At 40.6% G+C, this 15,888-nt stretch overlaps 1 protein-coding gene across 2 annotated transcripts in view; it reads left to right on the forward strand.

Moving 5' to 3' along the window:
• The window catches only part of SPPL3 (signal peptide peptidase like 3), a 57,621-nt gene that overhangs the window by 39,500 nt on the left and 2,233 nt on the right, over nucleotides 1-15,888 (forward strand). For both annotated transcript variants that reach the window (XM_080559059.1, XM_080559058.1), the window contains exons 3-9: nucleotides 60-148; nucleotides 3,083-3,202; nucleotides 6,457-6,535; nucleotides 7,287-7,399; nucleotides 12,149-12,255; nucleotides 13,216-13,379; nucleotides 14,647-14,846. In XM_080559059.1, coding sequence (XP_080415185.1) covers nucleotides 60-148; nucleotides 3,083-3,202; nucleotides 6,457-6,535; nucleotides 7,287-7,399; nucleotides 12,149-12,255; nucleotides 13,216-13,379; nucleotides 14,647-14,846 — 872 coding nt within the window. The remainder of the gene's footprint in view (nucleotides 1-59; nucleotides 149-3,082; nucleotides 3,203-6,456; nucleotides 6,536-7,286; nucleotides 7,400-12,148; nucleotides 12,256-13,215; nucleotides 13,380-14,646; nucleotides 14,847-15,888) is intronic.

Raw genomic sequence — 15,888 nt, forward strand, 5'->3', positions numbered from 1 at the left:
GATAAACCTAAATAGGAGTTTGAAATTTGCCTGTTAAGTTTACTTTTTTTTCCCTGCAGGTCTCTTAACATGGACTTTGAGAATCAAGACAAAGAGAAAGACAATAGCAGCGCAGCTGGGTCTTTTAATGGCAACAGCACCAATAACAGTAAGGGTTAGCTTTACTCCTTATCTTTCTTTCATCACTTCAGTGTGTTGCATCTTCTTTTGTTTCATCCGGTCATGTGTTTCATGCTTTGTAGATTCACCTGATATAATTGAACTGTTTTGTCTAGGCACTTGACATTTTGCTTTGCACTAATACTGCTATCTAGTTCATGCTCATGGAAGCTAAATTTAAAACATCAGTGTAATGTTTCCATAATGCATAGAAATTGCATGCTGTGCAATTTGTCAGGTCTTCCTGGAAATGGAAACTGCTTTATTTTTAAAAATACAGTTATGGAAGGGAATGTAATTTCTCTTTGTCTGCTCTTTGTCACTATGACATGACGTATTAGCCTGCCTGTAGACAACTAAAGGTTTAATCTCATGGTATGCTAATGAATCTATAAGGATGATTCAGCTTTATCAACACAGAAATTGAAGTATAGATTTCACATGGCTTTGGGTGACTCATTTAAAATGGACAACGAAGTATGTGTCTACACACAGTCTATTCAGAGTGGGGATTAACTTGTCAGCTCTTATGCGGTGATTGTCCCCTCTCTTACTGTAAAAATAGATTTCAGACAGCTTGGCCATTTGAGATGCACTGTTTTGCAAGCAAAAGCATACATGTGAACAGTTAAAGAGAGTGGACTGTGTTGTACACAACGTGCTGTAAATTCATGCCTGAGTTTAATTTAGAGTAATTTATGTGGCTATATTCTGAAACTAGAATGAAGTTTCAGCGTTTTCAGAAAACAAGACTGGGATATGTGGGCAGCCCTGCACACAAAACCTTGAATGCTAAGGTTGCTTTGTTTAAAATGAGAAATACAGCTTAAAATTACTAAATAATAACTTACAGGGTGTTGAATGTGTCATGCATTTTTTGCTTTTTGTTTTTAATTCAGTGTCTTGCAACTTACATTGTTGTCAGATGACCATTTCCGTTGACAGCTCAGTTACAGAAAGAGGTGGTTAGTGATTCAGCAATGAACAGTTGAGGCTATGGGAATCTGGGAAGTAAGAGAAGACAGTCTGGGGCTGGGGAACGAGCACATTAACGGGATTAGCTGTCAAAATGATCAGAAATGAAATGAAGAACTTTGACATTTTACATTGCACGCACTAATTCCCATATGCTAGGGTGGTTTGTAATATGTCATTTCTTGTTTTTCTCTTGGGGAATTGAAGGGCATGTGAATAAATTTTCTTTCTCAAAGCAGGAGGAACTAGATCTAAGGCACAGATTAGAACATAGGAATTTCTGTCTTAGCACTGTTCTCTCTGGACTGTCTATATTTTACCATTTTGTGTCACACCTCAGTAACATAGAAATACCATGACTTGAGTTCTTCTGCTTCTTATTTTTAAAATGTATTGTGATACTTATGTTTGAGAGTAAGTCCTTGATCAGAAATAGTAAATGACCATGCAGTGTAAGCAACATGTTCATGCTCATTGTTCAAGTTCTCCTTTTTATAAAAATGGTGAAATACAGCAGAAATTAGTGAGTGTATTTCGCTTGTGTTTGAGGCTTTTTGACATCCTTAGATACTCTGATAACTGTGAGTTGTAAGTAACCCATTACCTAGACAACTTGCCACTCTTCTACAGGAAAAGGTCAACGCACATTTTTATATGCATACACACATGCTTACAACTTGTGTGTATGTATATACTTGTGTATGTTTGTGTATATGTTCATACATACATATATAAATATTCTGCTTAATAATGTAAAAGCTTATTCTTAGAATCATGTAACTGGTAAAACACTGCTTTATACAGCAAGGTCCAATTACTTTGGGATAATACAGTGATATTAGGCCGGTTTTAGGTCTCACTTGGTTCTGAGTCTTGTACTAATTTTGCATCAGAGGCACTTCAGATACTAATCAAGTGACTGGTCCAGATGTTACCTGTCATTTTAATGCTGTACAGGTATAAGTATGTCTTGTATGGTTGCTCCTGCCCTGTCACAATCAAATGTAAATACAGCTACAAATACTGGTTAAGTATTAGTATGATTTTGGAGGATAGATGGTCTTTCAAAGCCTGATCTTTAGTTAGTAATTCTAAAAACTCATGGTGAATTATAGTAAAAAGCGTCCTGTCCCATTATTAATAACCTGTGTAGCCACTCTGCGTGGTTGATTTGGGGGAAATAATCAGAATAAAATCCTTTAGTATCTCTGCACTCTTTAAAATTGCTTCCAGCTATTAAATGTAGGCATGAATTTTTGTTGGTTTTTAGAATAAAAGGTGATTATAGTGCATTCTGATCTGAGTTAGCAGTTTCATAAACAGGTAGATGACTTGGGTGTTTTTCAAAAAGTGCCCTGTGTTGGTAGGCTCGATGTTATCTGGTGATTGCAATCAGTGATACAATTTGAGTGCATCACTCAAGCAGAGTTTGGAGCTGTAGCACCCTTTGCATGAGCTAGGTCAGCCTAATGCTCTGCAGCTCTACTGCTGATCAGGCTCTTCTCGTGCTGAGCGGTTAAACTGAATCTTTGGATGCTCTCTTCAACGTGTACATGTGGCTTAGGGTAAAACATGGCACATAGATCATGTGCTACATGATTCACAGTCCCTAGCTAATGTTAATTTTTAACTTATCCACTCTGTCTATGGCACAAGAAAAAAATTCCAAGATCTGTTTTCAGCTTGCCATTCTTGAATTGCCGCGAAGCCGGCGTGTTGGTGTACACACCCAGCTGCTGCCAAAGCGCTGCTTGGCTGTAGTAATTCCGTGCTGGCTGCAGTGCCTGGGTGTGGCAGTGCACGAGGACCTCAGCGTCGATTTCTATTGCACCGGCACTGAAGTGAAGTCTGTTGTTAAGGGCCTGAATTAACATTGGTGAGGACAGGCTTTCAGAATGTGTGTGATAAGAAGTAGCCCAAATTAAACGTCACGTTCTTTCCTCCACAGGTATTCAAACCATTGATTCTACCCAGGCATTGTTCCTGCCAATCGGAGCATCTGTGTCTCTCCTAGTTATGTTCTTCTTCTTTGACTCAGTTCAAGTTGTCTTTACAATATGCACAGCAGGTGACTAAATTTTCTTCTCTTTGTAATAATTTGAATAGAACAGAAAGCACTGATGTAATTAATTGTTGGTGATAATTACAATGCATGTCATAGTACGTATTAAGCAAATTAATTGGTTTTCATGATCGTGTTTTCATATCTCTTTAGCTATGAATAAAGTGACAAATATTATTTGAGAAGTATTTTCCACTTTAAATTTTGCTAAATCTAATGAACTATAAATTGCAGGAGTCTTGATAGATGCTGGATGTGTTATTTTAAGTAAATAGTTCACTTGTTATAAATCAGTACTCAAAACTGTTCATGCTATTTCATAACGCAGGTACTTCGTAGGATCATAGCATAATTCAGGTTGGAGGAAAGCTCTGGAGATCATATCCAGACGTCTTTTCCTAGTTTAATTTTGGATTTTGCACTTACACAAAATTTTCTTAGTTTCAAGGATACTTCGTGTCTCCCTATCATTTTCAGTATTATTCTCTTGCACTGCTTGAATTTAGAACAAAAATGAGATGATTGTCTGCAAATAAATTACGAGTCCTCTGATCCTGTTTATTATTATTTACATTTTGTCATTTAAATATTACGACTTTGATTTTTGGAAAATTTTAGCCTTTTGATCTTTCTGCAGCTTTCCCAGAGACCAGCTGCTGTTCAGGGAAACGAGATTCTTTTTAACTGCTCCAAATGTGCAGAAGCTTTTGAAAGTTGTCCTTAGTTCACACGCTGAATCTGTGAAGACTTTTAAACCCTTAAATACTTCTCTTCTCCTATTTCATGTATACACAATGCATGCTTTTCCCTCATTATTTAACTCCTGAACTCTGCATCCTCTAGAGCCTCTGAAACAGGGCTGATGGCAAGGGGTGAAATCTAAATCTCTCCTCTGGAAATGAATCTTGAGACTCCTGCCTCTAATTGTAGTGGCACGCTCTTGCTGGTACTACTCTTACAGCTTCGGCCTCTGTCACGTGCATTCTTCCCTACTGAAAGTAGATCATTACTTCAAATAAATTCTAATATACGCTAGATACTGGTGATAAGGGAAACTTTATGGCAAGAAAAAAATGTTAATGTCAAGCTTATTGCTGCCTGTATTTCCAGAACGACCCTGACATTTGTAACTTTGTGACGCTGGTGGCGTGTAGTGCAACTGCGTTGTGTCGGCTGGAGCACGGTACAGGTTTAAGAGGATTGAGCCTACTTGGATTAGTGCCCTGGGGTATCTTTATTCTTGAGGCTGTGTTTATGATACTGTTTCTCTGGTCTTGCATTCGAGGGTGTCATTAAGCACAGAGGACCTTGGCCCCAGGAGCTCTGAACTTTGTGACTTCGGAGGCTCCAGGGCTGGGCTGGGGACCTGTGGCTGGGGGCTTGGCCCCTCCGAAGCTGCAGTGGTTCTGTTTGGCATCCTTCTTTTTGTAGATTTTAGAGGCTGATGTGGGTGTGTGCTTTTGAATTATAGCTGGTGTCTGGTTTCTTAAACCACTCGTAAATCTGACTGCCTCAAGGGTTTGCCTTTGGGGAAGAGTCGGGAGCAAGGGAGGACCCGCAGGCAGGCTGAGGTGCAAGGAGCAGGCAGAGCTGGAGAGCTGGCGGCTGCCTGTAGACGGGAATTAAGCTGAGGGATTCCCAATCGAATGATGGGTGCTGAGACTGAAGGGAAACAGAAACACCCAGCTGGAAGCCTGGACAGTAAGGAGCGAGATTGGATACTCCTAGACAAATGTGTACTGGTGTAATTACATCTGAATTCTTGTCCGCTCTGGGAGAGCCCGGCTGCAGGCAGCGGTGGCTGAGAATGCCAGGACAGGAGGTACAGGGTCCCCTGATGAGCAGAGCTTGGGGGGAGAAAGGGAAAGACACGTTTCAAGGCTGAAGAGGATCGGTTTGGGTGAGAAAGGGTCAGTTCAGCTGTGATGAGGCTGAGCGGGGCACAGGGCAGGCAGGCAATGGGGATGTGGGATGCGGGGCAGCAGGGTCACGGGTTTTACTCTTGGCCAAGCACCTCTGAGAAGGGTCCTAGGCAAACCCATGCAGAGTTTCTACACTCTTCATTCTTTCTCTACCCATTCTGCTTTTTTTAATATTTCCTTTCTGAAATATTGATAGAACTGTGAGTTTCCATGGTGCTGTTTGCTGACACGTTTTTTTTGGTGTGAATTTATTTGTTTATTTTATCTTCCCCCTACCAGAAGGGGTAGAACTGAGAGGTGAAAAGATGTGGTTTGACCAAACCAGTTTTTGTCCAGTTGGCTCAAGCTGTGTAATACAGAGACTGATTCCTCACCATCATCTTAGCTTGAGAAAAGAAAAAAACAATAATTCCTTCTAAAAAGCAAAAACGAAGACCACGAGTTTTTAAGGAATGAGTAGAGAACAGCATCCAGAAAATGTCAAACGATCCTTCTGTTTTCGTGTTGGTCTGTTCTTTCTACAGCAGTTCTGGATGCTGTGTGAGTGCTGCTGTGACATGTCTGTCTCTCCAAGCGCTCAGTCTTTTAAACAGCCCTTAATAAAAGTTCAGTGCTATTATTTGAAAAAAAAAAAAAAGGAAAGAAAAAAAAAGGAAGGAAGGAAAGAATGATTATAAATACCAGCAGTTACTAAACGTTTTTACAGATGTTTGGGTGGAATAAATATGCTTCTTGAAAAAAAAAAAAGTATTTATGGAAATAGTCCTTTTGGTTATTTATGTGGTTTTATCATTTTCCCTGTTTTCAAAAACCTGAAGCACTGCATATTTTACCAATTCTTAAGTTGTAATATATTTCAGTAGTGAGTAAACAGTTATGAGTAAGAAGGGAGAAAAAAGTGACTGAGTTGAAAAGCCAGAGAACCCCTTTATTATGCTGCCTTAGTCGGTCGTATGTTAAAGAATTTTAAAAGAATCTCACAACCAGTTTGTAGCAAGTTCTTACGTTTTTGTTGACTCCTAGAATGTTTGGAAACTGTTTCTTGCTGACATGATCATGAACAGCTTTGAGACTGATTTTTTTTTTTATTTTTATTTTTTTCTTTTTACATTTGGAGGTAGGAGCATTTAATGCCTTTGAGAGCTTTTATTTTGATTGCAGTTTGAAAGCAGAAGTTCTGCAGAAAACCTTGGAGTCTAACTGCTCTTGCTTTAATAATACTGCAGCATATGATAATAGGACATTGTTGCAAGAGCTCTTTCAAATTGGTGGAACTTGTTTGTGTACTGTAGAAATCAGGTCTGAATGTACTAATATTACCTTTTCTTCCTTTTCTAGTCCTTGCAACAATAGCTTTTGCTTTCCTTCTGCTCCCGATGTGCCAGTACTTAACACGGCCTTGTTCGCCTCAAAACAAGTAAGGACTTGAGAAATGTTTTGTTCCTCTTCTCGTATGCTGTATTCATTTCTTTTAATGAGAATTCTTTAACAGAGTCTTTGGTTATGAGCATTAACCTCGGGGCTGAAGTTCGTGCATATTTTGTGTGTGTGAACACTGTGTTTCCACTTTGAAACGAGGGAGCACAATTTCTGCAAGTCACGCATGCTTGCCAGCCTGGGAAATACAATACAATTGCAGGAGACTGGATTTCCCAACAGCAGCATTTAAGAAGTTTGGGTTATTTGGGCTGAGAATTCAGTTTCAGAGTTAGTACTAGGTTTTAATGTTTGTTAACATTGAACTATGGATGTTAATGCTGGTTTTTCAGGGTTTGTAGTTATGCTGGTGAAAATGACGGTTGTTAGAGTCATATTTTGAAACTAATTTTTTCCTTACCTTGTGACTGGAGTTCATGCTCCAAAAAGCACTGTCATAGATGGTACTAGGAAATACCATTCATACTAATGATTTTAAGAGAGGTGCCAGGATTTACAGGTTGGTTTTTTTTTTCCATCTTCGTAGTTCAGGCTTTACACACATGATTTGAATGTGAGGAAAGCTTGTATTTTGTTGCTGTTTCGGTACCTACTTGTGGCAAAGGAACTTCCCCTCAGTTGTTCTTGGCGTCTTTCATCAGCAGTTGAGCTCTGTTCCGGTAGCATCCATTTTCTGTTCTTTAAATGGAAACATAAAAGTCTTGCAGCTTATGTTTACATGTTGTTCCTAGGATTTCCTTTGGCTGCTGCGGGCGTTTCACTGCTGCTGAGTTGCTCTCATTTTCTCTGTCTGTGATGCTTGTACTTATCTGGGTCCTCACTGGCCACTGGCTCCTTATGGACGGTGAGTATGTGAATCAAGGGATTTGACTACAAGTTTGTGCCTGTTCTGACACATCCAGTCACCTGGTGATGATTGCTGAAATTTGCTGTTATTAATGCTTTGCTGGATTGTAATGTTTGTGGTAGACTCCCTGAGAACAAGCCCTGTCAGAAACACGCCAGGGTGATGTTCGGGACACCTGTTTTTCTGGTTTGGAAAAGCTTCCGAGGAATTGCCAGAACATCCATGAGAGATGATCTGCACTCATGTGGTGTACGGTGAATTGCCAGTTTTAGTTAAAGATGTGTGGAGACAGCAGTTACTTATGAATCATAACTTGGTCTCAACAATCTGGTTAATTTTTGCTGTGGGTTGTGTTGGGTTTTGGTTCAGATGATCAAATAATTTGTTGTGAGACAGTTCACAGTAGCTAGCTGTCTTTGATCTCTTTGATGCTTGCCAGTTAGGATGGTGAGATGGGTGAAGCTGGCAGGCATCCAGTTGGATTGAAGGTGTGATTTATTTATTTTTTTCCTTCTGGTTGAACTGAATTTACAGCTTACTGTTCCCACAAGGAGCTTTCCTCCTCCCCTCCTGCCTTCCAAATCTCTTGTGCTAGCTCTGGCATTCATTTAATCACATGGCAAACTGATTCAGCTCACTAGAATGGCAGCGTACTCTTTTGCCAGGCTATTTTTCTGCTGCTTGCAGTGAGGTGAATTGGATTGTTGTGCAGTCAGGTATGTGCTAGATTTGGCAAAAGGTAGGTGGTGAGAGGACAGAGTGGATACGATAGCAAAGGGATGAAGGGGTAGCCTGGAGCAGGACCTCCACTCCTCAGCAGTGTCAGGCAGCTAAATTGGCTGAAGACATCTCGTGAAGTGGCACCCTGAGGTGGTGATTGCTTGAGGAAAAATAGCTGGAACAGCATTACCTACCCTTGAATTTGCTTCTTGTGATAAAAAAGCCTACGTCCTATCAGCTTTCTAGCTCCTCCTAAATGAGATGGCAGCAACAAGTCCTTAGCACTGGAAGCTGTCATGGCACCTTGAATATTTCTCTTGTATATGGGGATTATGTTTCATTCATGCTTTTTGCTGCTGTAAAAGCTCCACCTGTTATATACTAGGGCATACCTTATAAAATACTCAGATACTAAACAGAAAAATGTGGGTGGTGTTTGGTTTGTTCAAAGCAGACTGGTCCACCATGAAATCAAGGGTGCTTGTTGCTCTGCAGCAGCTACGCAGGTAAATGTAACTTCAAGCGTGGATTTTGACACAATCTGAAAAGACTTGTCTACCCTGAGAAGCTGACAGAAGCATTGACTTAAAATAGTTATTTTTGTGAGCACTTCACTCTGAAATAGCGGGCTGTGAGGTAATTGCAGAGTACTGAACTGGCACAGAGTGGCTTCTGGGGTTTATTTCTCTGTGGTTGTTTATGATTTATATGTAGCTTTGGAGTATTTTATGTATTTTATATTAAGTGAGATTGTACAATATAGGTAAGCCTCCTTTAGTTTGTTTAAATGCAATTACACCAACATTTGTCAGCGACATTGAACAGAGAACAGCATTTATTGGCATTCATCAGAGGACCGAGTCTGCCAGTTTACTCCTCGTGCTGTACTGCTGCAAGCGGGATCACGTCATCTCTGCCTTTACCCTTCTCTTCTCTGTAGCTGCATACTTGAGACCCCAATTCACCTTGTTTGGAGCGAAGCGTGGGCAGGAGGTGGTGCTGGGTAGCACACGCAGGCAGAGCGCTCGCTAGCCTTTGAGGCTGCGTCTGCTCACGGCGCTGCGATCCAGCTCCTCCCCTGCACGCACCGTGTTGATCTTCTGGTTCGCTGTCAGCAGAAATGAAGCAGATGTTGTGAACGTGCCTTGCATCGATCAGGCTGCTGGCTGGAGGGAGAAGTGGGGCAGTGCTCGTTGTGCAGTTGTTTTTTTAGGAGAGAGTATTTCTACTTCAGGGCTAAGTAAAAAGGAAGAGAAATAAATACTTACTGGCCTTTCCCATTTCCTGCAGAATCAAGGTACAGTGCTTCCTGCCAGAACAGCCTTTGTTGTGCGAATACCACAGTTCCCTCATCTCTCCAGTAGCTGGTCAAACTGTTTCTAAAATCTAGGGATGTTATCAGATAGAATGACAAGACGTTGTCTCCAGCAGGTTGCTCTGGCCTGTGATGATGTACATTCATGGGTCTTGAAATGCTGGTTCTCAGAGGGGACGGGCTGATGACAGAATCATCAACAGTGGTCGCTGTCATCTGGTAAAACCCGCTTAGAAGCTTTCCTAAATAGTGGAAATATCCAGAGATGAAAAATGGGAATGCAGTAGATTTAGGCATATCCACCCATAGCTATGGGGTGAACTGAAGAGTCTGGGATACCCTGGGAACTGCTACAGACCTTAACTGCTGCAGCAACTGGGCAGAAGCTGCTTCATGATGTGCATTCTTATTTCTGCTTTTAAAAACACGCTTTGAGAGCTTTGTAGATACGTAATTAGATCAGAACTTCAGCACCCATTTGTTTCAAAGGCCAACTGGTGGCTTATGGGGGAAGTTTAAGCCCTGCCAGTTTGCATAATGCTTTGTAAGCGAGAAACCACAGCACCAGAACCTCAGTAGTTTCATCTGTTCTGGCTGCACTAGTGCAATAAGACTGAACAATACACTGCGTCTGAGAGTCTCATCACATATGCAAGAGTATTGTTAATCCTCAGAATATCCTTATTCCAGAAGAGTGTGCTTGCAGGGACTTAGAAGTCAATCCATTCACTTGATTGAACGTTAACCCTTTCAGTTAATTCTTTCATATTCAGCTCTGAGGAGCAGTGGAGCAGCACTTCGAACTGAGCTGCCGTTTGCGCAGCGTGCTCCCCTGCTCTCCTCCTCTCTGACTTAAAGTACATTTCAGTGGAGATGTGCCTTACGTAGTTTGTCAGCACCATCCACGAACTTGGGTATGGTTGACTTTGTTTCTAGTGTGATTACTGAATTTTTTCATTGGAGAAGGAAGCTGGCTTCGTTTTTACAGAAGCACGTTGGTGGCTTGGCTGCACTTTGGCCTGTATTACTAGCACTGGCTCTTGGGCATTCTGGCTTCCCTTTTGTTTTTTGAATTTACCAATATTTCTTAAAGCAGTTGCAAAACTGCATGATAATTATTGTGTGCATTTCACTGTGATGTAAAGGAGTTTTTTCCATTCCCTTTTAAATCCAGTACTTGCTTAGTATGATGGAAGCATGTTGCATGTGTGCCCGTGTCCATTTCAGTGACACAGAAATTGAGAGTGTGAACAATAGCTAAAACTCCACGTTGGTTAAAATATTCCCACTTCTAGTTAATTATAACCTGGAAATCCTCTCCTGAATATAGGCTAGCTTGAGCTATTATTAGCATTGGCTTTAGAGAAATCTCTTTGATTTAAGACAGACTGTTCCCTTGTATTTGCTCCTCTGCCAGACGAGGTCTGTAACTGAAGGCTATATTGAATTACTGAAAGCAGTTCTTTTTCTTGCTGCTTTGCTGTGTCAAATTTTTTAAACCTCAATAATTTGCTTATGTTTTATAACGAGTTGCAATTATGCAGCGTGATTTAGGGTACATTTTTACCTGAATAATCCTATTACTTCATTAAAACTAGCAGCCATGCCACTTAGAGTTACGTTAAGCTTGTCAATGCAAAAGGTAAGGTGGGTTTGGCAAAGTCCTGGCCAGGATACAAGCCCTGGGCATTGCAGGTGGCCACCTTGGCAATTGCTTCATGGCAGCTTTATGTCTTGAATCTGCACTGAAATGATTCCGTAGTGTTTTGGTGTAAGAACTCCACATCTTACAGATGAAATGCAAGAGTAATACCTTTTTACATTTCCATAATTATAGTGTTAGAATGTTAACTCGTGAGCTTGGCGGCTCAAGCTGTCAGGCTGGTGGGCTTATACATAATCACTCTATTTTCCCTAAGGTTTCACTTGGTCAAAATAGGATCTGATTTTTTTTTTTTTATGAGTTCTATGGCGTGTTAAACGAGTGAATTTTGTTTAGAAATGTCTGCGTACTTAAGTGAAATCTGGTCCCAACAGGGCTCCGTTATTCCTTGTAAACATATCAGAGATGAAAGATTTTGGTTTGGCTTGTTTTTTTCTCTGGGGATTTACCTGTAGCCAGTTGAAATGTATTTATTGTCCGATGAGTATCTTTGGCATCTAAGGTTAGGCTCAAAGAAGCAGGAAATCACAAATATGTGAAAACTGGGATTTTTTTTTAGTGTGACATCTTAGTTTTCTACTCTGACAAAATATATAGGGAAGTGGATTGCAGCTGCAGAGAAGGGGCTCCCCCACCTCCCCTATCTGAACATGCAAGTTACATTTAAGGTTTAATTTTGCATTGCACGTGTCTGATCATGGAAGAGAACTGACAACGCTGAGCATGCGGCAGCAGTCAGGTCGGCTTGTCGGTCTGACTGAAAGCTAGGCCCTGGGAGAGAATTTAGAAGACTTGCCTGCGTTTTTTTTCCTATTGTTGGGTAGGCTACATTCCTGAATGTATTTTGTCTTTTCTTAGCTCTGCTAAGAAGGATTTCACTATCTGGAAATATTAGAAAATATACTGGAAAATAATCTAGTGTGTGTAGTGTTGCACAGATGCAAACAGGTTTCTTTTGGGTGTTTTTTTGGGGAGGGAGTGTTAGCTTGATTTTGTCGTTGTTGCTTTTTTTTTCTTTAATGCACTAATTATGTACTTGCATTTGTAGCTCTGGCTATGGGCCTGTGTGTTGCAATGATAGCCTTTGTCCGGCTGCCGAGCCTGAAGGTTTCCTGCTTGCTACTCTCCGGGTTACTAATTTATGATGTCTTTTGGGTAAGTGTTTTGTTTTGTTTTGCTAAAACTGTTTTCATCCTTTGTATTTGTAGTTGGCTTTGGGCCATTTTTACACGAGATGTACCAGTATGAAATCGATGAGCTTCATTGCTCCATTCCGAGAAGTTGAAGTCTGCAGCAGAATACAAAATGATCTCCTCACTAATTACTGAACAAAAGCAGAAACGTGATTAGAATATTTCAACTTTGGCATATTGTAAGAAAAAGTTAGACCTCAAATTTTGAAACCTTGGCTGCAGATCAGAATAAGTGTTTCCAGGTAAATGGGGAGCCTTATCCAGGGTCGCGCGGTACGTGCATGCCAACTTCTGATTAGCAGCGGAATCTGCAAAATAGAAATGCAAACTGATCTATAGCCAGTCAAGTTGGCATAAAATCTTACAGCAGTTTTACAAGAAACCTGACAGAATGATGTCCTTTGTAACACTGAAAGGATTTGGTTTTACCTTTGCATAACAGCAAGCGCTGATTCAGGAAGGCACTTGTTGACAGCTCTGGCAGTGAGTCAGTTTCCCAGCACGATGAACTGTAGTGTAAAGGCCTATTTGAAATAAGTGTTGCATCATGCATTTTATGAGTGAGCACTGTACTCTCTCTTCTGTCTTCCAGCTTTCTCATATTTTCAGTGCCCTATTACCTGCCTTTGCTGGTGCTTGTAATCCAGAGAGATCCTTTGCTAAAGGATCTCTATCTGTTGATCGGTATCTTGATATCAGACAGTATATTCCAGTTATTCTTCAGGATTAATAGTGTAAAAAATTTCATCTGATTTTTTTACAATACATTTTGTTTTTTGTTACCAAACGTAGAGTGTTTGTGTCTGGAAAAGTAGATAACATTCTTTCTTTCCTTGAATAAGTGAAGCACAAAAAAAGCAAGCCATTTTGAATAGCTATACAATTGCAGTTTGTCATTTTTAACGATTTCCTTGTTCCGTAGGTCTTTTTTTCTGCCTACATCTTTAACAGCAATGTTATGGTGAAAGTGGCCACGCAACCAGCTGATAATCCCCTTGACGTTTTATCCCGGAAACTTCACCTGGGACCAAATGTGGGTAGAGATGTTCCCCGCCTGTCGCTGCCTGGCAAACTTGTATTTCCAAGGTAAAATTGGCAGTTCTTTTACAGCACTATATAAGAAAAGTATTTCCTGACTATACTTTTTATTTGCACTAACCGTATTGGGAAATACCAGTGTAGTTCCCTGTTTAGTCACTCCTCCCTCATGATAAAGATTTGTAAAATAATGAGTTGTAAGGATTGGATGCTTTGCATTTGCTGTCTCATAGCATGCAGATATGATCCTAATTGGGTTAAAAAGTGGCCCGTTCGGACCAGGATATGTTTTTTGACATAAATGTGAGTTCTACAATTTAATGGTCACTGTAGTAGTATGACCTAATGCTTAAAAGCAAAAAGAGCTTAGGTTTACTATAACGTTAGTTGTGATTAATGCATAATTGTGGGACAGGAATTAGAAACTGATCTAAGCAACAAAGGTTACTGGGTTAAATGCTATGTCGGAGGGAGATTATTCCACATCTCTCTACTTCAGGGGCTCCTTGATGTTTCAGATTTTGAGCTAGATACGTGTAGGTCTGACACGGCAATAAGCTCAAGCGCTTCAGAAGTCATGCAGTAGGTTAAGTTGGCTAATTTATTCTTGTTTCTTTAGAAGTTGGGGTTCTGAAATCGCAGGGATTAGGAAATTATTCTCTGCAATGATAAAAACAAAACGGTTTGGTTCATTCTGTGACAAATTAAGTTGGTATCATTTCATGAAAAAGATCTTGGGTTTAAGATAATGGCTGGCTTTAGTTCTTAATCTGCTTAGCGGTTGGCTGTTTTCTGGGAATCTGATAAAGCTGTAGGTTTATGTGCATTTTGTCTGAATTAAGCCAAAGATCAGAAGTCCATAAACTGACTTACTGTCACATATTAGAGGTGATCTATTTACACTAGAAGCGCAGTGTTCATCAGTGTTAGTCAAAGAGTTTGGTAAAATTGTCGGCTGGTACCTTCCTCCCATTCACATGTAGAAATATGACTGAAATACCGAGCTGATGGATCTGTTACATCGAGTGACTTACAGCAAAGAAGCTTAAACACTGCTGGTAGAAATAAACAGGTTTGGAGCAAAGTGTTATTAGTGTCAAAATAGGTTCAATTAAAACTGAGCTGGAACGGTGATGATGTCACGGGAGGAAAAATCGTTAGCAGCAGGTATTTATGTAGGAGCTTCTACTACGTAAAAGGTGGCCAGTAGAAAGTCAGCCTGCGCAAAAAAAACAAAGCTCAAAAACAAAGTGGAGGTGTCTAGAGCGTGTCACCCTACGTACTGGGCACAAACCCAATTTCAGTTGCTCTCCAGTTCCACAGGCAGCCACTTCTCTATGCTGGGGATCGGAGATATTGTGATGCCGGGTCTTCTGCTCTGCTTTGTCCTGCGTTACGATAACTACAAAAAACAAGCCAACAGTGATTCCTGTGGTGCCCCAGGACCAGGGAACATCTCTGGACGTATGCAGAAGGTCTCTTACTTTCACTGCACACTTATTGGATATTTTGTAGGTGAGTAATTGGTTTAATATGGGTAGCTGCTTAGTGAGCAGGAGTGGGATTATTGTAGTAGGTTTAAAAGACGATGAAACAAAGGGTAAAGAGGCTTTGGGAGACTGCTTGGTTATGTTCTTTTTTAATCTTCCTCTCTTGGTTTTCAAGAAAAACTCTTCTAGAGTTCTGTTTTAAATTATTTTTGGTGTATTTTATTTAGAGGATGAAAGAGGTTATCAGTGTATTTCTGTGAGCAACTTTTTATACCTTGCTTTACTAGTACGGAAGGTGTCATAGCTCACAGCTGGGTTATGCAGAAAAATATGGGAGTTTCTAGATGGGTTATGCCGTGCAATAGTACATCTTGAGAATTCATTTTACATATTTCCACCATTTTTGTATTCTAATGTTAATGCTTATGATCCTGTGACATTTTTAGCACATGCAGAAAATTGTAAATGGCCACAACTAGAATGCTGTTTATAATTTGACGTAGCCATCCCTTTCCTCACTAACACAAAATAGATTTTCCCTGAAGGTCAGGATGTGTGTGTGCATATCCGGAACTCATGTAGTCCTTTAGAGGATGAAAAGGAAAGATCGTCTCCTGCTTGCCTCTCCCCCTGTCATCCCCTGCCTTTCCCCTGTATGTTCCTATTGGGCACGTATCCAGGAAAAGCATTCCTGGTGTGTACAGTCCTTTCTCGCAGCCCCTCATTTCTCAGGCAAGGGGCCTCAGACCAACAGTCTCGAGAGGTACCGGTAGTGGAGGAGCACGTAAACCAATTTGGCGTGTGCTTTCAGCTTCCTCCTCTTTGCCTTTTGTTATGTTTGTGTTGTGTTATTATTAGCTTAGTTTTTGAGATTCAGAACCGAAGCAAGTGGCTCAACAGAGCCTAATACTAAAATAGAGCAACTTCCCTTTTTGCTTGTTTTGTATCTCTTCAGGGAAAGCTAAGCACTAGCAGGTAACTTTTCCGTAGACTGTCTTAAAATGGTGGGGAAGGAAACCACCTGTGGATGAAATGATAGAGAACATCCATGTGCTACTAAAGATATT

Source organism: Anser brachyrhynchus, assembly GCF_964034855.1.
Source record: "Anser brachyrhynchus genome assembly, chromosome: 17".
Lineage (NCBI taxonomy): Eukaryota > Metazoa > Chordata > Aves > Anseriformes > Anatidae > Anser > Anser brachyrhynchus.